The sequence below is a fragment of the Chiloscyllium punctatum genome, chromosome 19 (genome assembly GCF_047496795.1).
Source record: "Chiloscyllium punctatum isolate Juve2018m chromosome 19, sChiPun1.3, whole genome shotgun sequence".
NCBI classification, from domain to species: Eukaryota; Metazoa; Chordata; class Chondrichthyes; order Orectolobiformes; family Hemiscylliidae; genus Chiloscyllium; species Chiloscyllium punctatum.
Window position 1 is genome coordinate 73,903,923 of NC_092757.1, and position 25,016 is coordinate 73,928,938.

Here is a 25,016-nt window from a genome sequence, read left to right on the forward strand (position 1 = left end):
CTATTATAGGAAAGATGTGGATGCTTTGGAGAGGGTTCCAGGATGCTGCCTGGAATGGAGGGCTTATCTTACGAAGAGAGGTTGACTGAGCTCGGACTTTTTTCATTGGAAAAAAGAGAGGGGACCTAATTGAGGTATACAAGATAATGAGAGGCATAGATAGAGTTGATAGCCAGAAACTTTTTCCCAGGGCAGAAATTGTTAACACGAGGGGTCATAGTTTTAAGCGGTTTGGCGGAAAGTATAGAGGGGATGTCAGAGGTGGGTTCTTTACGCAGAGAGTTGAGGGAGCATGGAATGCATTGCCAGCAGCAGTTGTGGAAGTGAGGTCATTGGGGATACTTAAGAGGTTGCTGGACATGCATATGGTCACAGAAATTTGAGAGTACGTACATTACGTTTACCTCACATGAGGGTCAATGGTCGACACAACATCGTGGACTGAAGGGCCTGTTCTGTGCTGTACTGTTCTATGTTCTATGTTCTAGTTAGGGATCATTTAGGCGACAATGATCATAATAGTTTCAGATTTGGAATGGACACAGAAAAGGGCTAAGAACAATCAGCATATAAATTGGATGAGGACAATTTCTGTAAGTTAAAATAGGATCTGATGCAGGTACATTGGAATTGGTAGGCAAACAGCAACTGAGTATTAGGAGCCTTCAAATAGGCAGCTCAGGTACATTCCCAGAAGGAGGAATAAGTAGTACATTTAAAAGGTGGAGCTCCCTCAACCGCTACCAATAAAAAGATTAAAACTGAACAGAAACAAAATATAACAGTAAGACACATTAGAGAACCAAAATAAATAGAGCAGCAAAAAAAAAAGCAGCAAAAAAAAAACAGCAAAAACTAAATTAAAAACAGACTTAGGAGTTTTCATGATTATTTAGGTAGTAACAAGTTAGACTAGGGAAGGATTGGTCCAATTAAAGGACAAAAAGATCTTCATGCAGTGGGCATGACGATGGTAAAAAATGAATACTTTGCATCTGTCCTGACGAAGAGTAGAGTAAATTTATAGCAAGGATAAAAATGAAGAGAACACGTTTAAAGGACTGGCAGTTAAAAAGTCACCCAGTCCAATGTGGATCAGTCCTATAAAAAAAGCGAAATACTACAATATGGAAGTGTAGAAAATGATGGAGAAACCTGGACTTGACTGCATCTGTGGAGACAGAAACCAAGTTAACCATTCAAATCCAGTATGACTATTCTGCAGAATAAAAATTAACAAACACTTGGAAACATTCGGGCTGATTGATGAAAGCATGGAGTTATGAAAATAATTATGTTTGATTAATCTGACTGAGCTATTTGGTGGGATTGAAGAGTGAGAAGTGCAGCGTACTTGATGTATATATGATTGTTTTAAAAACACTTTTGACAAAGTTCCACAATGTACACTAACAAAATTAATGGAAATACTGACAGCTTGAATGCAAAATTGGTTTAGAGGCAAAACTTCGGAGAGTAGTTATGAACAGTTTTGTTTTCATATAGGAGGGAAGCATACAGGCATCAGTAATAGACTAGTGCTCTTTTTCCTTTTATAATGATCAGTCCTAGGCATAACTTCAAAATTTAAAGTGACAGGTAAAATAACTGAAGTTGAAAGAAAAAAAAAATATGTTGCATTCTGGAAAGCATTGGCTCAAAAGAATGATTGAAGCAAATTCAACACAGGGTACTAACTTTCAAAACTAAACTAGTTAAATACTTGAAGGAAAAAAAAAGTGTACAATTATGTACCTAATTGGATTGCTATTTTGAAGATAGTGGTACAGATGAGATGGGCAAATGACCTTGTACTCTTTTGTTCTATGATTCTACAACATATTTTCATTACATGATGTGGAAACTATAACACTTGCAAGCATGTTCACCTTACATTAAACCACACTAATCAAGTCTTTCAAAATCCAATAATATTTTAATTGGAGCAAAGAGGCCAAGATTCTGGAGCAAGGTTCGTGAATAAGCAATTATTTGGAGAACTATCAGCATCAGTATTCAGCCTTCAGCGTCTCTCAACAACTTGCACTTCTGTAATGTATTTAACCACATAACTCAAGAATATCACAAAGATAAATAAAAAGTTGTGGTAAAAAGAGGAGTTGAAGATGTCTGAGAATACTAGAATACAGATTGGTGTTTGGGTAGTGAGATAGCAATACATAGAACCAGGGAAGAAAGGTGGCAAATACAATGAAGTTCAAGAGTGCTCAAAGCTTTCATGCAAAAGGTCTGCTGTTTGTGGAGAGGATCATGGTATGGTTCATCTAATTTAGCTCTATTTAAGGAAGACAATTCTAATGTTGGCCAGTTCGACCTTATAATATATACTCTGACACTACAATTACTTACTTAATTATTTTAATACAATTATTTAATGACATTACAACCAGGTGGTGCCCTTGAATGAATGTCATCTACCATCAAAGTGTATAATGGATGAGTAGCTAGTCTGCAAAGTGACAGAATGACCAAAAAGAACCGTCCTGCATTTCCGACCCCACTCAAAATTGCAGTGAGGATGAAAGTAACTTTTAATATGCAAGAATTTTGAGGAGAATAAAATTCTTAATCAAGATGCTCACTTTGAACTGTATCACTTATAGTGCTGAGTTAGTCACTGCACACTAGTAAATTCATCCATCATAAAATGAGTTTTACTAAAACCAGACTCTCAGAATCAACACTGTCCTCTGACTGAAATATGCTTTTGTTCAGAATTTGCTTTTGTTGCAATATAGATAATCAAGATGTCACAAAATTAAATCTCTTCCTTTCTTAATATTCAAGATTTCAACAGAAAAGAAACATTTCAGGTCAGAGGCAGTGATTCCTTAGCATAATATTCAGCATCTGCACAAGTGACTGAAAGAGCTTGCACAAATTGTTCTTTATATCAAGGTCCATTTTGTTTTGCTTGATTTGTGCGCTTTAAACGGTCTGGGATCAGTCTTTAAACTAAAACAATAGTCTGGAATTTTTGCAGGGCTTTAGACAAAAAAGACCCATCACTATATGCTGTCATTAACCCTTGCAAATCTGACTGCAACTTCAGGAATTAGCAAAAGCACAAATTAGTGAAAAAAAGATGAAGTTGCCATTGTCCCCTACCGGACCATAAGGTGATCTCATTTTTAAAAAATTCTTTCACGGGATGAAGGTGTCGCTGGCTAGGCAGCATTTATTGCCCATCCCTAATTGTCTAAGGAAAGTGAAGAGTCAACCACATTGCCATGGGTCGGAAGTCACATATAAGCCAGACCAGGTAAGGACTGCAGTTTCCTTCCCTAAAGGACATTAGTGAACCAGATGGGTTTTTCTGACAATCGACAATAGACTTATGATCATTATTAGATTCTCAATTTCAGATACATATTGAACTCAAATTCCACCATCTGCCATGGCGCGATTTGAACCCAGGTCCCCAGAACGTTATCTAGGGACTCTGGATTAACAGTCCAGCGATAATACCACTAGGCCATTGCCTCCCACCTTATTGGAGACAGATGACTGGTAGTGGTTTAACCAGAGGGTTACCAGGTGAGGCAAGTGGAGAGGCTGAGGAGAGTCCTTCATGGTAACGTCAGCCAGTCTGGGAATTGAACCCATGCTGTTGGCATCAATTTGCATCCCAAACTAGCTGTCCAGTTGCCAGAACGAACCACCCTCCTTACAGATCAGTATAGGAATCTCTAAGGCTCCGCCTGTCACTCACTGCTCCACAGTTGGTTATGCTGTGGACATCCAAACAGCAAAGAGTGAAATCATAGAGTCATAGAGATGTACAGCATGGAAACAGACCCATCCATGTCAACCAGATATCCCAACCCAATCTCGTCCCACCTGCCAGCACCCGGCCATATCCCTCCAAACTCTTCCTATTCATATACCCATCCAAATGCCTCTTAAATGTTGCAATTGAACCAACCTCTATCACTTCCTCTGGCAGCTCATTTCAAAGCCGTACCACCCTCTGTTTGAAAACAATTGATCTATCAGGAACTTCCCATTTTCCTCATGAAGATCCTTGCGAGAAACCTTATAAATAGTTCAACCTTATTCACTGAAGCGTAATTAGGTTTTTAACAATGAACTGTGTAGAAGATAGCTAAAAAAAGATCAGTTTTTGAAAAACTGTTGGAAATTCATTGAATTCGCTATAATAAACATAGTTTAGGTAGTATGAAGTTTATTATTTCTGGTAAAAAGGACATTTTGTCAAAGATTTGCTAGAATACCAATTGAGGGGAAGATCAACACTTGCTTTGTATGACAGGAGAATGCTGATTTGTTGGCAACTATTAATGTGTTGCCATGGAGAATACGGTTTATGATGATTGACAGTTAACTGTCAAGCTACCTTTAGATTTTAAAGCAAGGAGGTTGACTGATTGGCCTGGGCACTAAAGTCTTGTGAGTTGCCCTGATTAGTGTATGACAAAAAGCTTGACGAAATGTTTTTATTTAACAATTCTCGATGAATAATTTCCAGATTATTTAAATTAGATTTTTCACATTTTTAAAAAAATGCTTGTTTGCGATACTTAAACTTCTACTGTGATCTCATGTATACACCCTCTCAATTTTTATTTTGTTTTCTGATTGCCATTAAAAATAGAATGATTATCTGTGCTTTTCATTTCTCCACAGCCTTGAACCCATTACCAATTAAAAATCTGTCCAGCTCCTCCTTAAATTTCATGTCCCAGCATCCACCACTCTGGATTAGTGAATTCCATAGATTCATTAACCCTTTAATGGAAGTAATTTCTCCTCCGTTTTAAATTTGCTATTTCTTATCAAAAACTAATGTCCTGTCAATAATTCAGCTGGTATTTTAAAAAAGGTTGCATGCATTGTCCTTTAATTTTACATTTCAGTTACAAATGGTGTGTCTGCATTATAATAGAAATGCCTATGTAATTGAACTATCCTCCAATTACAAGGAAACCATATTAATCTACCAAATCTTTTTTAGTCCACAATTGATGCACTGTGCCTAGTTTTAGTCTCCATGCTATAAAAGTATATCAAGGCTATAAGCAAATGTAAAAATGATTTCTATGGATAATATTAGAACTGAGAGTTATACTTTTCAGAAAATGCTTAACAGGCTGGGTTCCTTTTCTGAAAAGAGAAGATTGGGAGATCACTTTAAAATTCTGTAAGAGTATGATTGGGTAGACATCGAGAAATGTTTTCATTTGTGGGAGACCAAAAGTCAGAGTCACAATTGTCACAAATAAATTCAAGTGAGTGGTTAAAATATGGAACTTGTTATCACGTGGACTGGTTGGGATAGAAAGCATTCAAGGGGAAATCTAGATTCTTCTTCCAGATTCTAGGCTGTAGAATTTAGAACACAAAGAAGAAAGGAACAGAAGGATATGGACATAATATTAGATGAAAAGGAGTGGGGGTAGGCATGTACAAAGCATAAACTCTGGTATCATCCAACTGAGCCAAACTGTACACTTCTCTGTTGTAAAACTTGCATTCATGTAGCAGCTTTATTATTCAAAAGGCAATTTGTGGAAAAGCAAAGCAAAAATTTCTTGTTGCAGCAGTAGAATTTACCACAACGTAAAATAGGGTAAATTTCACAGTACCAGTGTTATTATATTACTGCAAGATGTGCACTGAAACCATTATGTAATACAGATGGTAAAAAGCTGTTTAATAGAGCAGAATAATGAAGGCATACACAGGTGACAGGCTGCAAGAACAGGGACAGAGGTAAAAAAAATGAATGCAATAAATGTGATTCTATAGTGCAACACGATCAGTCTCCATAACTACCCACAACTATGGAGCATATAAAACATTTAGGTGCTGCGCAAAAAGATCAGTCAATCTCACCAAAACTTGAAAAATAAGTAATTCCAAACTAAAATCTTACTCATTTAAAATGCAGCCTTTATTCAAATCCCTGTCACTGTATGACCAGTACAGCCTCTGACTCCCAGGTTATTTACTAAGCAAGGTAGACTCTCCACAGGCATCACCAAGATAGGATATTGATAAACCTCAACATCCCGACTGGATACAGCGTACGCATGACTTTGGTCACTCATGAGTAATGTATTCACTTTCACTTGTACAAATATGAAACCACTCAACAGCAACAGGATACTCAAAACATAAAATTGCCAAAATGATCATGTAAAGACAGCATTGACAAGATTCTGGTGATCATTCAAAACAATGTTCAAAACTAAAACCTGAGCCAAAATCCCTTGTCACAATAAAATAAGGAATCAATTCAAGTCTTTGTCAAACACACTCACGACTTATTAAAGCAGACAAAAATGTTTAATAACTACCATGTCATAAATATTTACCAAAGCACCATCTTAAGCAGATAGACCAGGATGGACACAAAATTTGCTGCTAGTCTATCTTGTATATTCAACGGAGTTTGTTCACTAGCTTATTGGGAAAAGCATGCTATCTGTAGTGCTCAGTGCTCACAATGGGAAAGTTAACTACTTAAGACATCTGTGGTGGGCCAGATGTTGGAGGGAATCTGGAGGGACAGGATTTACATGTATTTGGAAAGGCAAAGGCTGATTAGGGATAGTCAGCTTTATGTGTGGGAAATCATGTCTCACAAATTTGATTGAGTGTTTTGAAAAAGTAACAAAGAGGATTGATGGGGGCAGAGCAGTCGATGTGATTTTTATGGACTTCAGTAAGGTAGTCGACAAGATTCCTCATGGGAGACTGGTCAGCAAGGTTAGAACCCATGGAATACAGGAAGAACTAGCCATTTTGATACAGAACTGGCTCGAAGACAAAAGACAGAGGGTAGTGGTGGAGGGTTGCTTTTTCGACTGGAGTGGTATACCACAAAAATCAGTGCTAGGTCCACTGCTTTTTGTCATTTATATAAATTATTTGGATGTGAACATAGGAGGTACAGTTAGAAGTTTGCAGATGACACCAAAATTGGAGGTGTAGTGGACAGAGAATAAGGTTATCCCATATTACAATGGGATCTTGATCGGATGGTCCAATGGGCTGAGGAGTGGCGGATAGAGTTTAATTTAGGTAAATGTGAGGTGCTGCATTTTGGAAAAACAATTCAGAGCAGGATTTATACACTTAATGGTATGATCCTACAGAGTGTTGCTGAAAAGAGAGAGCTTGGAGTGCAGGTTCATAGTTCCTTGAAAGTGAAGTCGCAGGTAGATAGGATAGTGAAGGAGGCATTTGGTATGCTTTCTTTTAATGGTCAGAGCCTTGAGTACGAGAGTTGGGATGTCATGTTGTGGCTGTACAGGACATTAGTTAGACCACTTTTAGAATATTGTGTGCCATTCTTGTCTCCCTGCTATAGTAAGGATGTTGTGAAATTTGAAAGGGTTCAGAAAAGATTTACAAGGATGTTGCCAGGTTTGGAGGATTTGAGCTATAGGGAGAGGCTGAATAGGCTAGGGCTATTTTCCCTGGAGCATGAAGGCTGACCTCATAGAAGTTTATAAAAGGACAGGATAAACAGACAAGGTCTTTTCCCTGGGGTGGGGTAGTCCAGAACAACACGGCATAGGTTCAGGGTGAGAGGGGAAAGATATAAAAGGGACCTAAGGGGCAACTTTTTCACACAGAGGGTGGTGCATGTATGAAATAAACTGCTAGAGGAAGGTGTCTGATACAATTACAGCATTTAAAAGACATCTGGATGGAAAAATGATTAGGAAGGGTTTGGAGGGATATGGTCCAAGTGCTGGTAAATGGGACAAGATTAGGGGAGAATATCTGGGTGGCATGGACGAGTTAGACCAAAGAGTCTGTTTCCGTGTTGTATACTTCTATAACTCAGCTGAATAATGACAGTGTGACAGAACTGACTCAAAACATTTGGGTGGCAAAGCGAAAGTAAGATGCAGGGCTCGTTGTCTGTTATTGTTCAGTAATTCTTGTATAAAAGTCCACATGTAGACGATAGGTGAGTGAAACGTTGGTCATGGGCTTGACCTAGGCAGGACAGTATTGCCTAAACGAATCCCAGGATAAAGCTAATCATTTAAACCTAAAACATTTAAAAGCAAGGGCAAAACAGGATTGAGTTCCGTAACGAGCAAACTATTGCAACAAAAAAACACAAGCTAAAAGCAGATATCAGGATGATCCTTTTCTGATAACAAAGACAGGGAACTCATTCAACTTAACAATGTTTTTCACTTAACCATGGTCCTTTTTCGATGAATCTAACACACAAGCAAAAATATGTATTGGGGTTTGCATAAATTTTACAAAGTATTTAAGATCAGATTTGCTGACCCAAACACACCTACATCAAATATCTGTACAGGAAAGAAAGTATAAGCTCAAAGCTGCTTTGTTTCTCGTCACATCTCTGTTCTAATGTTGCCTCGTTTACACACACTTCCACTTAAGTATTTCAGAGTGCTGTGTCATTGAAAACATCTCAGTAATTGCTATCATTTCATCATGCCAAACAAAAGAACAGTCATTTATCTGTCTTTGGAAGAGTGTCAGTCAAAAGAGGCAAGAAATGAATTGCAGATGGTTTGGGTGGTTGAGAGGGCGTAGGTGGGAAAGAGTTCATTTAATCTGAGGGAGTAGGGGAAGGGTGGAATACAAGCACTCTGTTCTGGTCTCTTTATATCATAATGTTATTGCAGACAACAGTCTTGATACTCACTGTGAAGCTGCTTTCTCTGAAATGTGAGGGCCATTTTAACAAGCGGGTGCGGTCAGTCTGTAGCATGCAGCTAGTGGTAGGAAAACTAACTGCCACTTTCCTGGCTGCAGATGGCCAGTTTTGAATGCAGGGTCACACACAAGCTGTTAACTGAAACTCCTGATTGCACTGATGTGTGTTTCCATAGGTTTCCCATTTTTAGCTATGATTTCTAGAATAGTTCTATTTGATAGAACTTGCAAAAGAGAACTGGATTTCCATGTAAAAAAGGTTAAAAAAGGGATTATTTACAAAGGAATGAGGAGAGTTGGAATAATTGGTAGTTCTTAAAGGGCAGTTGGCCTTCTTCTGTAGTACACTGCCCACTGTGTTAGGGGCATTAACTGGGGTAAAAATAGGGTAGGGGAATGGGTCTGGATGAGTTAACTCTTCAAAGGGTCGGTGTGGACTTGTTGGGCCGAAGGGCCTGTTTCCATACCATGGAAAATCTATTCTAATGTAATAGAGAGGACAGACTGTACCTGAATTGGAAGGGAACTAATATACTGGCGGGGGGATTAGCTAGAAGTGTTCAGGAAGATTTAAACTAGTAAAAGGGGGTGGAGGGGGAAAGAACCTAGAGGAAACGAGATTAGTCTGAGACTAGTACAGTTGGGAAAAGAAGTCAAATAGTCAGGGCAGGCAGGAACAAAGCAGAAAATGAGGTAGAACTGATAAATTAGACTGCATTTATTTTGATCAAAAAGCCTAATAGGCAAGGCAAATGAACTCAGGGCATTAGTTGGAAACATGGGACAGGGATATCATGACAATTACAGAGACATGGCTCAGGGCTGACAGCTTAATATTCCAGGGTAGAGATGCTATCGGAAGGATAGAAGGGGGGCAAGAGAAGAGGGGGAGTGGCATTTTTGATTAGGGATAACATTATGGCTATACTTAGGGAGGATATTCCTGGGAATACATCCAGGGAAGTTATTTGGGTGGAACTGAGAAATAAGAAAGGGGTGATCACCTTATTGGAATTGTACTATAGATTCCCCCAATAGTCAGCGGGAAATTGAGAATCAAATCTGTAAGGAGATCTCAGTTATCCGTATGAATAATAGGGTAGTTATGGTAGGGGATTTTAACATTCCAAACACAGACTGATACTGCCATAGTGTTAAGGGCTTGGATGGAGAGGAATTTATTAACTGTGTACAAGAAAATGTTCTGATTCACTATGTGGACGTACCTACTACAGAAGGTACAAAACTTGACCTACTCTTCGGAAATAAGGGCAGGTGACCAACGTGTCAATGGGGGAGCAATTTGCAGCCAGTGATCATAATTCAAGTAGTTTTAAAATGGTAATGGAAAAGGATAGACTGATGTAAAAGTTGAAGTTCTAACTTGGAGGAAGGCCAATTTTGCTGATAATAGGCATTGATTGGGGAGGGATGGCCATACATAAATGGGAAACCTTCAATAATGAGATAACGAGAGTCCAGAGACAGTATGTTCCTGTTAGGGTGAAGGACAAGGCTGGTAGGTGTAGGGAATGAGAGATGATTAGAGAAATTGAGAATTTGGTTAGAATGATGAGGAAGCATATGGCATGTATAGACAACAGAAATCAAGTGAATCCCTAGAAGATTTCACTATAAGGAAACCAGGAAAGTAAAAAGGGGATGAGAGATAGTTTTAGCAAATAGGGTTAAGGAGAATCCAAAGGGATTCAACAAATACATTAAGGGCAAATGGGCAACTAAGAAGAGAATCAGCAAGTCCACCTTTGTAAGGAAACATAGGAGATGGAGAAAGATACTAAACAAGTATTTTGCAGACTTTACTTTGGAGGAGGATATGGAAGATAGAGAACATGGGAAATAAATAGTGACATCATGAAAAATGTCCATATTACAGAGAAGGTGGTGCTGACCATCTTAAAATGTATAAAGGTGGATAAATTCCCTGGACCTGATCAGGTGTACCCTAGAACTCTGTGGGAAGCTAGGAAAGTCATTGCTGGGTCCCCTGCTACGATATTTGTATCGTCAATAGCCACAGGTGAGGTGCTAGAAGACTTGAGGCTGGCTAACGTAGTGCCACTATTTAAGAAAGGTGGCAAGGAAAGACCAGGGAACTATAGACTGGTGAGCCTGACATAGAGAGCGGGCTAGCTGCTGGAGAGAATTCTGAGGGACAGGATTTACATGTATTTGGAAAGGCAAGGACTGACTAGGGATAGTCAACATGGCTTTGTGCATGGGAAATGGTGTCTCAGTTAACTTGATTGAGTTTTTTGAAGGAGAAATGAGGAGAATTGATAAGGGTAGAGTCGTAGATATAACTTACATGGACTTCAGTAAGGTGTACGACAAGGCTTGTCACAGTACACTGTGAGCAAGGTTAGATCATACGGAATGGGGGAGGACTAGCTATTTGGATACAGGTTTGGCTCAAAAGTAGAAGACAGAAGTTGATGGTGGAGAGTTGCTTCTCAGACTGGAGGCCTGTGACCAGCGGTGTGCTATAAGTATCGATGCTGCGTCCACTGCTTTTCATCATTTATATAAATGATTTGGATGTGAACATAGGAGGTATGGTAAGTTTACAGGTGACACCGAATTTGGAAGTGCAGTGGACAGTGAAGAAGGTTACCTCAGAATACAACAGGATCTTGTTCAAATGGGCCGATGCGCCAAGGAGTGGCAGATGGAGTTTAATTTAGATAAATGTGAGGTGCTGCATTTTGGAAAGGCAAATCAGGGCAGGATTTATACACTTAATGGTAAGGTCCTGGGAGTGTTGCTGAACAAAGAGACCTTGGAGTGCAGGTTCTTAGTTCGCTGAAAATGGAATCATAGGTAGATAGGATAGTGAAGGCGATGTTTGATATGCTTGCTTTTATTAGTTAGTGCATTGAATATAGTAGCTGGGAGGTCATGTTGCAGCTGTAGAAGACATTGATTAGGTCATTACTTGAAAGACGAGTGCAATTCTGGTCTCCTTGCTGTAGGAAGGATGTTGTGAAACTTGAAAAGGTTTTGAAAAAAAAGTTAAGGATGTTGCTAGGGTTGGAGGGTTTGAGCTATAGAGAGAGGCTGAATGGCCTGGGGCTATTTTCCCAGGAGCATTGGAGGATGAGGGGTGACCTTCTGGAGGTTTATAAAATCATGAGGGGCATAGATAGGGAAAATAGACAAGGTCTTTTCCTTAGGGTAAGAGAGTTCAATAATATAGGGCATTGGTTTAAGGTGAGAGGGGAAAGATTTGAAAGGGACCAAAGGGCAACTTTTTCATGCAGATGATGGTGCGTGTATGGAATGAGCTGCCAGAGGAACTGGTGAGGCTGGTTCAATTACAACATTTAAAAGGCATCTGGATGGGAAAGGTTTAGAGGGATATGGGCCAAATGCTGGCAAATTGGACTCTATTTATTCAGGATATCTGGTCGGCATGGTTGAGTTGGACCAAAGGATTTGTTTCTAGGCTGTATGTGCCTAAGACTCTCTAAATGGATGGCCAGAAGCTTGAGTTCAAAATCCATCTGCCCAGATGTTTGTAATAACATCTTGTGGTAAGTTGATAGAGAAAATATCTCTTTCAAACGGATGGCCAGAAGGCCTGGAGTCAAGTTCCATCGTTTCCAGAGGTGTGTCATAATGTGTGTGAATAGGTAATATTTACTCCAACTGCATGCTTGATTATACATCTATTTTTCCACATCTTTTGTTCATCTATCTCTAGCAACTACTTTTTAAAAGTTGTCACTTTATTCGTCTTTGACATCCACTTCCATATATTTTTCGGAAGGCTGGAATCTGTCACTGGAAATTACTTCTTTTGCATTTCACTTTGCCTTTTGGACTGTTCTTTATTTGCTTAGAGCCCTGCCTGTTTGCAGTTCCTTTTTTTCCCCTTTTACTGCACTATGATTTTATTTCATACTCTCATTCCTCTGGGTTAAAGTTCAAAGTGATTTTGCTTACCCTTAAATATTCTGCATAAACGAGTTTGTGAAGGTCCAGCTAGCTCTTATGGGGCATATGGTATTTTCCCAGATAACCACCGCTGGCACCATGTGAAATTTGCCACCGCCAACGGTATGTGATATCAGTAAGCACTGTGCACTGCTACCAATTCTCCTTTGTCTTGAATTTAGTGATTAATGGTACAGGATACACAACTTTATAACATCTACAGAAGAGGCACTGTTTATTCCTTGTCTCCACCCACAGGCTGCATAATATCAGTTGAATGGGTGGCGTCAATGTAACATGAACATTAATCTCTTCAGGACTATTATGGGTCACAATAGTACACACCATAAAACCTACCTAATTTGTTTGAATCTCACTGCAAAGTCCATGGCTGCCATTTAGAAAATGTAGTAGAAGGTCAGTGGTAAGTGGCTATGTTCAAACTGGGGTTATATTGCACCTAGCAGCTTATATTGAAAAATTGAGAATTGTTAAAGCACTATCATACCAATAACTGTAAAAGGATAATTTCTAGTATTTTACTTTACTGTAAGAAATCCTCAGGTTTTTTCCCATTGTTCCTCTCACACTGTTTGAAATGACAGGGAATAAGTTCACATTACCTTGTCACACTTACCTGAATATCCATTTAGAACAACTATTTGATGCAAATGTGGTTACAAATGCTCTCTAAAACTTTGATTACTTTGAAATCCATGACTCTACGTCCATTCTAAGTGAGCTGTGATTTTGAGGTGCAAAGAACGTAAGGGGCATTATTTTCTCAATAGGTCTTACCAGCATCCTTGATCGTCCTGAAGCAGGGTAGGAAAAATAATGAACCAAAGAAAGAAATGTATTATTTACCTGGCTCTTCCCACCACCACTGTCTGTGCCCACGGCTGCATGATCTCCATGAAGGACCCATAGTCAAAGAAACCACTCTGCCATTGTCCTTTTTGTGCTGCAAGGAAGTTCATAATATGTATCATTTTTCTTTAACTGTACTTTTTAGGTGGAAGAGGTTCCCTTCCCTCACCCACTTTAATCATCGATGCAAGACAGCTAGGAACATTCTCTGGCCTTGAGGGTGACCAGTATGTGGGACCTTACCAAGTTACCCTGAATAGCGTTTATGAGTTTGTAGCTGAAGCCACACATGGAATATTCCGATAAAAATAGAAATTTGCAGCAAAGGAGGAGGCTATTCTGCCCATATTTACTGTGCTGATCAAAATAGAACTATCCAGCATTACCCTACCTTCCACCTCTTCATCTGTAATCATGTACCTTGTAGCACCTCAAGTGCATGTTCAAATATTTTCTAAATAAGGGTTTCTGTTTCTATACTATTTCAGGTGAGTTCCTGAATTAATCAACTTTCCCCTAATTCTTTCACCAATTACTTTAAATCAGCAGTCCCTCATTATTGACTTCTCTATGAATGGAAATAGATCCTTCCTATATATTCTATTGAAAATCCTCAGAAATTACATACCTCCATTAAACTTTGTCTCAATCATTAAGGCCCATTCTATTCAATCAATGTTCACTGGTAAAATTCTTCATTCTTGGAAACAACCTTGTATTTTTCTTTTGTATTTTGTCTAGCATGATCAAACCCATCGTGTAATGATCAGGCCTGTTTGCAGGGCTCCAGCTGGGACCTACCTAGTATTTTGTATACTGTCAGAACCAACTCTCTGTTCATATACTACAGTCCTCAACCAATAAAGGAAAGTATCCCATTTATCTTCTCTTTTTAATTTACTTTTTTCCAAGTGAAATGGGTATAGCTGACTAGGTTAGCATTTGTTGCCATTCAAAATTGCTCAAGAAGATGGTGATGAGCAACTTCTAGACTACCTCATTTATCTAGGCAGAAGTGGGTACTGCAGGTACTAGAGATTAGAGTCAAGATTAGAGTGGTGCTGGAAAAACACAGTAGGTCAGGCAGCATCCAAGGAGCAGGAAAATTGACATTTCGGGTAAAAAGCCCGAATATGATTCCTGATGAAGGGCTTTTGCCTGAAACGTCGATTTATCTAATTTATATGTTGCTCTCTCTTCAAAAATCTACAAACATACACCCTATGGATCTTGTTCCTCTACACCCTTGAGAATGCAAACATTTATTGTGCATTTCCTTAACCTGCCCGTCTCTGGCAAAGGCATTATCTGAGTCTTCTCCAGATTGAATTCCACTCACCATTATTCTGTGCATCTGACCAGTAATGTTTGAACTAGGTTTAATATTGTGCATTCTTCCACTATTGACTGATAAAGAACACTTCTTCACTGACATTAAAAACCACGGTTTAAATGTCAACACCCACTTCCCTACCTAACTGGGATATGGGGAAAAATAACTTGAAAGAGGTAGAGAGAAAGAATTCAGTTAATTAAGGAGAGTTAAGTAGAAAAATAACAAAGTACAAAAAAGCAATTTAAACCCAGAGGTTTAGATAAGCAATCGTGTTAACTTAATCACTTCATCAAATGTTTTAATCAAAAGCAAAACTGTAATGACCATATTGTTAGTCTACTTCTCAATTCTTGTGATTTCAAGGCTATAGTATAATGTGACCATCAATCCTGGAATTATCTTGAAGTCAGGTGTCACTGACTGCCCTTTACATTCCAAACCTGTGTTTGTTGTCAATATGAAGAATATCGCAGTGCTATCTCCTATAATAAATTACTTTAACTTTTAACCTATGGGAAATCTGAAGTAACTTATCACCAGGAATCATCTGGTCTTTAAACTTCTTACTAAATTAGGAGCTGTAGTCACTAGAAACATTGCTGGTACAGCATTCTAGAGACAGGAACAATTACCTCACTACAACATAATGAATACTCAAACAAGTGGTTATAGCATAAAGCTGGACCATTCCTTTCTCTCAGCACTTAACTCTCTAATCCAAATAGACGAAAAAAGAACAAACATGCATGCTTAAAACATCTCTAAGCTTTTCTGACACATTTCAAGCACTTCGCATATAACAATTTTGAAGTGCTATCACTAATGTAGATGAACGTATTTGCACACACCTAACCCATAAACAGCAAGAAATGAATGACCAGTGAAACTATTTTGTGTGGCATTCATTGAAGGAAGTTTGTTTGCCTGGACACCAGGAGGACTCCAAAGTTATCCTTGAAAATGACCATGTTCACTGAACCACTGAGGTAGGTCTCAGATCAAAATCTGATCTGACAACAGCAGCACTTCCCCAGCACTGTACTGAAGTGGCAGTCTCAATGAAACCTTTCACCTCAAGTGTATTAGCAACTCAGCTCAGCTGCTTTCCAAGGAGGTCTCGAGCTTTTTATTCTGATTATTCTAAAATCAGAAAATCTAGGTGAGGGTCAAAGAGATTGAAGAAAAAAGCAAGACCAATTGCAATTTGGTGAATCTAAACTTGGAAGTTGGTCCATACATTAAAGGAAGTAGTAGTAGTAAGGAATCTTATGAGTTCACAATCCTTAAAGATACTATAGCAGAAGGTATTGATTATTTTGGACTTCTGTACAGTAAAATTTATTTACAATTATGAACTTGTCCAGTAACTCTAATGTTTACTATAAGCAAATAACTAATATAAGTGATTGTCATTTGTATATCAGAAAATTGCAAACTCCGGTGTCTTTCCGGATTCCATGATCCATAACACGCAGTATTGAAAACTTGCTGCTCAGGACTTGTTGGCATATGGGACAGCTGACTAAATAGCTTTTCAGCCTTTCCTCCCCAGTGTACTGCTCAGAATGTTACTGCTCTATTTTTCCAGTTATTAGTCCCGACCCAAAACTGACATCTGAATGGTTCAGTGTCAAGTTGTGGCTATGCCAGAACTGCTCAGTAGTCACTAATTCATCAACTGAATCCTTTGCAGTTAGACAGTTGAAGATGATTAGCAGCAATTAGTGACTTTGAACTATATCTCACAATTCACTCAAACTATATCTCACAACTAAAGCAACTTTCACTGGGAAACTACCACAAAAGTAACTTCATAGGGCGGCACGGTGGCTCAGTGGTTAGCACTGTTGCTTCACAACACCAGAGTCCCAGGTTCGATTCCAGCCTCAGGCAACTGTCTGTGTGGAGTTTGCATATTCTCCCAGTGTCTGCGCGGGTTTCCTCCAGGTGCTCCGGTTTCCTCTCACAGTCCAAAGATGTGCAAGTCAGGTGAATTGACCATGCTAAATTGCCCATAGTATTAGGTGTATTAGTCAGAGGGGAAATGGATCTGGGTGGGTTACTCTTCGGAGGGTCGGTGTGGACTGGTTGGGCCAAAGGGCCTGTTTCCACAATCTAATCGGGAATCTAATCTAATCGACGTCTTTTAAAAAAAATTAGTTGAAGTATAGCCATTATTATATAATTCCAATAACACAGAATTAGATGGGTCGTGGTTTTGCACTCTACATCTTTCTTTTTCAGATAACTATGGAATGGAATGTGAAACTGTCTGCATTCCAGTTAAGTGCAAGGAAGTTCCAGATTTTAATCTCATGTGAGTTGATCACAGGCAGATTAATGGTAGGAATGCTACAATTGGCTTCTACCCTTTGGTTAAGAATTGAAAAAGAACAACAATCACTTCCACTCCTGTAAAGACTCCAATGCAATGCTGCAGGGCATCTGCAGAAACTGGTGAGAAAACACATTCCACAGTCAAAATAGGCTGCCTATGGTCACGGGCAAAAGCCCTTCATCAGGGCTTTTGCCCGAAACGTTGATTTTGCTGCTCGTTGGATGCTGCCTGAACTGCTGTGCTCTTCCAGCACCACTAATCCAGTATTTGATTTTCAGCATCTGTAGTCATTGTTTTTGCCTATGGTCACTGTCAAGTCCATCCGAACATGACTAAACTGACCATTTAGTTGTACTGAAGTGGACAACTATCACTACAAGATAAGAACCATATTAATATAGGAAGGTAGAACTGAAAAGTGGAAGACTAAAAAATCGGCACTGTGTCCTCAGAAAGTATAGTTTTAAACTAAAAAGACAACACAGCTCCTCACTCAATTGGATGCTTGATAACCAAGTGGGAAAGTACAGGTTAATATCTCAACCACAGCTGCTTAACTAAGATTTTCTTTACTACTTGGGAGAAATAAATTCAATCAGCCATGTAATATGATTTAACCAAAGCACAAGATTTCTTTTTCTTACTTGGGTGAGGTCTTCCAGCAAGCATCCACCGAGGATCATAAGGTGTTTTGGTGGGGACAAACTCAATTATTCGATCAATGGGGTCCTTAGGCTTAAGGATGGGCACTGAACTGGATATATTCTACATATAAAGCAGAATTTGAGAAACAAAATCAGTGTAATTTCCAATAAATAATGTATTTCTAAACCTACAAACCTGTCCAAAATATTAAGCTCTTGTAACACCGTATTGCAAATTTGATCAAGAAATTAACTACAACACGTACATTGAACATAAGCAGGGACATCCACATTGGACCCGCCACTAGAAGCTAGGAGATTAAGTCACTATGAAAAAAATTGTAAGTTTCTGAGAGGTCAAATAGATAACACCTCAAACAAGGATATAAATATCTTCCTCCCATTTGTCCCCAATAAATCCTCTCAAAGTCACACAATTCAAATTTTTATTTTCAATCAAAAAGTTTTTAAAAATCCACTTGCATTTCCTTTGTGAATTCTGGTATTGGTGCTATAGTGCTGGGACATACCTCAGCCTTATCCTCTTAACTGTGCAACATTACAGCTCATTGCCTAGTAAGCCTAGCATTACTGTATGCTATTGTCTACCACATAACCAACAGCCCAAGTTGTATAACAATGTAGTCTGTTAAGTAACCATTGTCTATTAAACATATGGCAATAGGGGACATTGTTTGCTAAGCAACAACAGTGCAAGCTATTGCCTTTAAATATAAATGCACGTCATTATCTACCTTGCAAGTAAAACTATGACTCATTCTCTGTTAAATTAAAATAGGTGATAAAATGCTTAAAAAAAAGTCTCCAATGTGTTGTTGGTCTGTCAAAAAAAATTGCATGTTATAAATTTTAAAAATTCAGGGTGTTCAAATAGGGTATTTACTATTAACTGTGAGTTAGTGTCTGAAAAGTATGCAATACTAGTTGATAAGTTACTGCAGTTGAGCCTATAACAGTTGGATTATTGATCATAATTTAATAGTTAATGGTTATCATAAATAGTGACGGACTAACACATTGAAAGGTTAAAGCATTTTTGTTAATACGTCAAATTCCAAATTAGAATACAAACCTTTGGCATGTAGGACAACCACTGAAGGATGATAACAACCCCCTCAAAGTCATCGTATACTGTTGTGTGAGTCACACCATTATTATGCATGATCTGGACACCTCCCAATTGGTTGTTGGATGTGTACACCTCACGGCCAAGTACCTTCGAAATTAGAAAATAAAATTAGAATATTAAGACAAATATTAAATCAACTTCATTGTTGCTATGATAGCTTGAGTAAAATGTGTCTTCTGAGTCTCCTTGATAATGATTGGTCAAAGCATCCTCCGTTAACAATCACCAAAATGATTCATGAATAGTTCGGCAAGATGTAGTAAAGGTCCTCCAAATATTTGAAGGATTCAAATTTTTAAGGAAAGGAGGCATGGGGGAAGGTGAAAAAATTGAAAGCAAACATAACCGGTCTTAAAATTAATCTTGGCAATATTCTTGGCATCTGTCCCTGCTAGCAATGCCAATTTTCAAATGATAGTTTCCAATTTTTTAAACTGACTTTTCAAACTGAAAGTGGAAAAAAAAACTACTGAACACTACTGGCAACACCAGGTAGACATTAAATCATGATATGCTCAAATGGCAGATGAACATGTGCAAAGATCTCTTGATCCATGTCAGTCTTTACCCTTGTGTAAAATAAAAAAAGGAAAAGGAAAACATGAAGAAAATGTACAAACACCAGAGTTAAAAAGGATCTTTCATTACACTGACCCAAATTTCAAAACAAATCTGAAAATGCTGGAAATATAAAACAGCCTTGGAAAATTCAAACATGTCGTAGTTGTGGGTATGTTTGCTGAGTTGGGAAGTTAATTTGCAGACGGTACGTACCCTGCCGAGGTGACATCTTCAGTACTTTGGAGCTTCTTGTGAAGCGCTGTTGTGCTGTCTCTTCTGGAATTTACTTGGTTCTGTTCCTGCTGCGTCCAGTTGCTCATTACAGTGGTCAGTATGTTGGGTCTAGGTCAATGTGTTCATTGATGGTGTCTTTAGATGAGTGCCGTGCCTTTAGTAATTCTCTAGAACTTCTCTGTAGCTAAACAGACCACTACAATGAACAATCGGAACCAGAAGCATCAGGAACAGACCAAATAAGTTCCAGAAGCACAGCACAACAGCGCTCCACAGGAGGCTCCAAAGCACTGAAAATGTCACCTAGACAGGGGACAAAATTTCTGCAAATCAACTTCCCAGCTCAGGACATATCCACAACTATGGTAACCGGCACCCGAGCTACTAATCCTTAAGCAAACCTTAAAATTCTAGAATGACACAGCGGTTGATTTTTCTCATTATGGAATAAGAAAGACTCTGCCAAATTGAAAACTTGTTGATCATCTTTCCAATGCCAACAGACCCACTAGTGTTTCCTGCGTTTTGGGCCCAGCAGGGCCCTGAGGCCTTTTGTCACCATGTTGTTCAGCATAGGTAACAGGAGAACATTAGACATGATGTATTCTTTTGGATGGCAAGGGGGATTGGAATTGTGAAAAAAAAAGCCAAGGCCTTTCCAGTGGTAAAACTGGCAGGGCGGGTGTTCCTAAATCTAAACAGTCCATGTGCAGATAATAGATTGCAACTGGGGCAACATTCAAATTTACATTGGTGCCCCAAACTCGAGATATTGGCTGGAATTTGCTGTTGTTTCTGATGATGCAGCAAATCTTCCTCAAATGCAAATGCAGATCTGAAGCAAAAATAGGATCAAAATGTAGAATAGTTCAATAACAGTTTGACAATATTCGTAGAACGCTGAGATATTAGAATTCAAGTGGAATTATAGTTTGCAGTTGTCAAAACCTTCAGAAGGAAGGAACAGGTATAAAGGCAGGTGCATGCAACTTTACTAAAACAATAACCACCAATGCAGTCATTTCACAGTCAACATGTGAAATATGCTAAAACAAAACAAAGAACTGCGGATGCTGGAGATCTGAAACAAAAACAGATATTGCTGTGAAACTCATTCTGATGAAGTCACCAGACTTAAAATGGTAACTCTGCTTTCTTCCCACATATGCTGCTAGACCTGCTGAGTTTCGCCAGCAATTTTGATACTAAACACATTCCTGTGTACAAGAAATACTTTGCAGGTGACTTTGTGCAATGACAAAGAATACTTAAATGTACAGAAACCAGATCTATTTGCAGATACCTTTTAAAAAAAAACAAATATCCCATACTATCCACTTGTAGAATCAGTGTTGGATTGATGGACTCACTGGAATTCATGTATTGTATAGTTTGTTGTAATGATTACTCCACCATTTTCAATGTCATTCAGCTGCTATTAGGTTGAGACCACATCTGTGCATTATAAGTTTTGTCTGTAGATGTTAAATCAGGTATCAGATTCTAAGGCATTTAACATCATGGTCTTAACCGGCAAAGACTGACAGACAACACTTAACTGCAAAGCAATGCTACACCTTTCGTTGGTCCATTTACCCTTGGGGTGGACACCAAAGCATGCATCAACACTTCAGCCTCTCAACGTTCTGCCTGGCCGTGTAGATATTTATAATAACACTTCTGTGCCACGGGCAGTTTATTTTATTAGGAGAGAAGCACAGTATTGCAAGCCAAACGCATCATTCTGACACTGTCTGCAATAAAACACAGGCTGAGATTTCGACTGCATAGGAGAGATATACCACACAATAAAAACCAGCAGTGCAGTTTATGCGGTAAACAAGCTCACCACTTCCCCTCTTCAGAACAGAGTCCCTTCAGCCCAATTTCCTCATTGTATGATTTATGCGATTATAATTCTGAGCATAGAAGATGATAGCTCACCTGTGACAGTGAGTTAACAGAGTTCTTCCACTAGTATGAAAGACTCGTAACTCAGCAGCACTGCATGTGTAAGTGAGAGTTACAATGAGATTTTTATATTAAAAAAAGCTACAGCCCACTCCTAAGTTCAGAGAAATTATGAATTCATTTTCCCTGAAGCACATTTTCTGTAATACAATTCAACCATTAGACTTAAAATAAAATTGTAAAAAATAAATACTTTCACATCAAAACCTCTTCACACCATAAACTATCTTGCAAGATTCAGCAGTTGGTTGTTATGTAGATATAGAAAGCAACCATGGCTATCACACAAAAAGCTACAAGTTAACTTATCATTTGGTGCTGTTGATGGAGGCATTTCGAAATGAAAATTGAACTTCCCTCTCTTTGTTGAGTTGTGCCTTGCTTGGTGACTTGACTGCCAAAGTGGGCTGTTAATAATTCACACTTAACATTCCTCTCAAATGACAGCTTCTCCAGGCAACTACAAGTAACTCACAAGTGAAATGAAACTCAACAATCTTATTCTTTCTTATTCACAAAGTGAGGTACACCAGCATGCAGCTCTCAAACACTTGAGAGACCTATACTTGTAACTAAGTACAGCTTTGAGTCCATAACAATCTGAAATATAATTGCACACACAAGCTAGTATGTCAGGTGGACTGAACAAAATGTATCGGGCTTTTTGCAGGAAATGGCCGAAGCACTAGCTGTATTGTTTATGTCTAACCTTTCACCAGTTACACAGAGATAAAAGAAAAGTTCCAAACTTTCAACTTTATCTTTAAGGATCAAGACTGGAATAGATATCCAGAGTGTGCAACAGTCATGCAAAAGTAGACTGACAATGCAGACTGCACTGATGACAGTTACACTGATGAATGAGACATCAGTATGCCCACAATCTGTGTACTATCACCCAGGTTAACTGCAATAAAGATCTCACAAAATTCATCCACAAGTTCATCTTCTATAACAAGTTCCAGCAATGACTGGAACAGACAGTAGACTCCACATATAAATATTACAAAGTAGGCTTTAGACCTACTGTAAAATATAGAGCTTCTGTTCTACTCCTTCCAAAAGATCCAGAAAAAATGCAAGATTCTCACTCTTAGACCGACAGCAAATGTAGCAGACAAAAAGCCCTTTAACAGTCATAACACCAGTTGGTAAGCTGTTCACTCCATTTTGTAATTGCCTAATTTATTCACAAAATTACTAAATTACTCACTACATTTAACTTCGCTAAATTTCATCAATTTACAAATTAGTTAATTAGTAATTTACCATTATATTTAATTTTTTCCCCACACATGAAATACATTTTATAAATCAATTACTTCCTCAATGTTAATAATTACATTTGTACCTGAATTTATATTTATAGTTTCATCCATTATAAATCTACCATTTGCATCTTAAGCAATTTTATAAGATTTCAAACAACATATATAAAACTATAAGTGCTTTGACATCATGCGCTTAGTTGAAATAAATCTGTGTCAACCTTTCATCTGGCTGGCTCCATTCTCATATTAACAAACAGCAATGTATCAAAATTGAACAGGCAGAGAAAGTATCAATCAATAATTAGGTAACAGGAGGGAAACCTATCAAATCATTAAGTTCAAATAGGTTTTACTCCTAGCTGCCGCTGATTGAATATTTTGATTCAAAAGAGATGCCAGGTCAACCAAAGCATTCAAAAGTCTTTTGTAGACTATTCTGGAGGAGGCTTAACTAAACGGAGTAATAAATACTGACATTTACATTGCAATGTAAGAAGTAAATTGCAAAATAAATACAAAAATGATTGAACATCTCTTAATACATGGCAAATTCTGGGAGGACAATACTACTGTTCTAAATTTGGGATTCTGAATAAAAAGTCCTAAATTTGAATAGGTTCTCCATAAAATGTAGTATGGCTGAAATTATAAAGTTATACCGTAGATTTATTTAGCAATGCAACACAGACTAAACTGAACTTTTGTACTATGTCTTAACCTTCTTCAAAAAAGTACATCTGAATATTTTTCCCATATACAGTGTATTGAATGCAAAAGTTTTTTTGTGCTATCTTTCTTGTCTGTACATCTGCACTGAATGAGAAAAAACATTTATTTTTCAAGAGCCAATTAATATTGCAGTATCTTAAGACAATTTTTAAACTTCTTAAGGATTCCTTTCACTAGAGACTTACACCCTTTACACAGAATAAGCTTTGACTCACACTGAATTCTGCGAGAAGACACAGCACAGCTAAAAGAACAAAGTTAATGTACATTACTATTGTACAAAATTAGATTAAGTTCTCCTCGTCATTTTTACATTAGTATAATAACTTGTTCAGTAGAATCAAGCTTTGTACTAGATTAAGGAATAACATTTTTTGGTTTTATGCATATTGCTGTGCCTCAAAAAATTGGTTCAGAATTAGTATATTGAGTGAGAGAAAGGGAAAAAAACAGACACATTAACAGTTGAAACAAACAAACCTTAGGAAGCACCATTATTTCAAGGGCATTGTCTCCACTCAACAGATATATATTTTTTAATCCTCAAAGTACCACTGTGGTCTCCACTCGAAATGGTGCCATTTGGCCAGAACTGAAGTGAAATGAGTGCCATTGCTGTATGCATGAGGAATTTGATCTTAAATGACATGATATTACATTGGTTACAAGCCCACTTTCATTGTGTGCAAGGTCTCATGTCACACACCAACACGACACTGTCCTGAGAGGCCACTAACTACAGTGAATATGCAGACTGGCTGAGACCATGGTGTTTCAATGTGCAGAACTCATACAGAAATTTTTTATTTTTCAAAGAAAATATCTATTAATGCCACTGAAGTGTTTGCACTTGTCAGAACTTTCATGATATAAGCAGATGGATCGCAGATTTTCATCGCTCATGCGTTAAGTGGTCAGGGTCAGCAGTTGTGAAAATATGATCATACACATGGTACCAGTCTGGTTCCTCTGTTTCTACTAGACACCAAACACAGGGTGCAACCTATTAATGTAAATGACAAGTCAGAGTAGAGGAACCATGAACCAAGAACAGCCTAACCTTGAGGGGACTCTGCAGTGACACAGACGGATGCTCGGGACTGTCAGAGACGTAATTTCTCTTTGATATTTAGTAGTGTCCTTTTTATCAGCCTTTCGTTCTGAATACGCAGCTCCAGTATTTACTATTTTAATGGGTTTGTAAAACCATTAAAGGAAGATTAAACACAACAGATTAAAATGGCAGATTCTCTGAAGA

General features: G+C 38.3%; 1 protein-coding gene across 1 annotated transcript in view; it reads right to left on the reverse strand.

Annotated features, from left to right (window-relative positions):
• acaca (acetyl-CoA carboxylase alpha) overlaps positions 1–25,016 on the reverse strand; it is a 271,808-nt gene that overhangs the window by 51,971 nt on the left and 194,821 nt on the right. The window contains exons 45-47 of the mRNA XM_072589677.1: positions 18,936–19,079; positions 17,843–17,963; positions 13,522–13,618 (exon numbers count right to left, since the gene is read on the reverse strand). Coding sequence (XP_072445778.1) covers positions 13,522–13,618; positions 17,843–17,963; positions 18,936–19,079 — 362 coding nt within the window. The remainder of the gene's footprint in view (positions 1–13,521; positions 13,619–17,842; positions 17,964–18,935; positions 19,080–25,016) is intronic.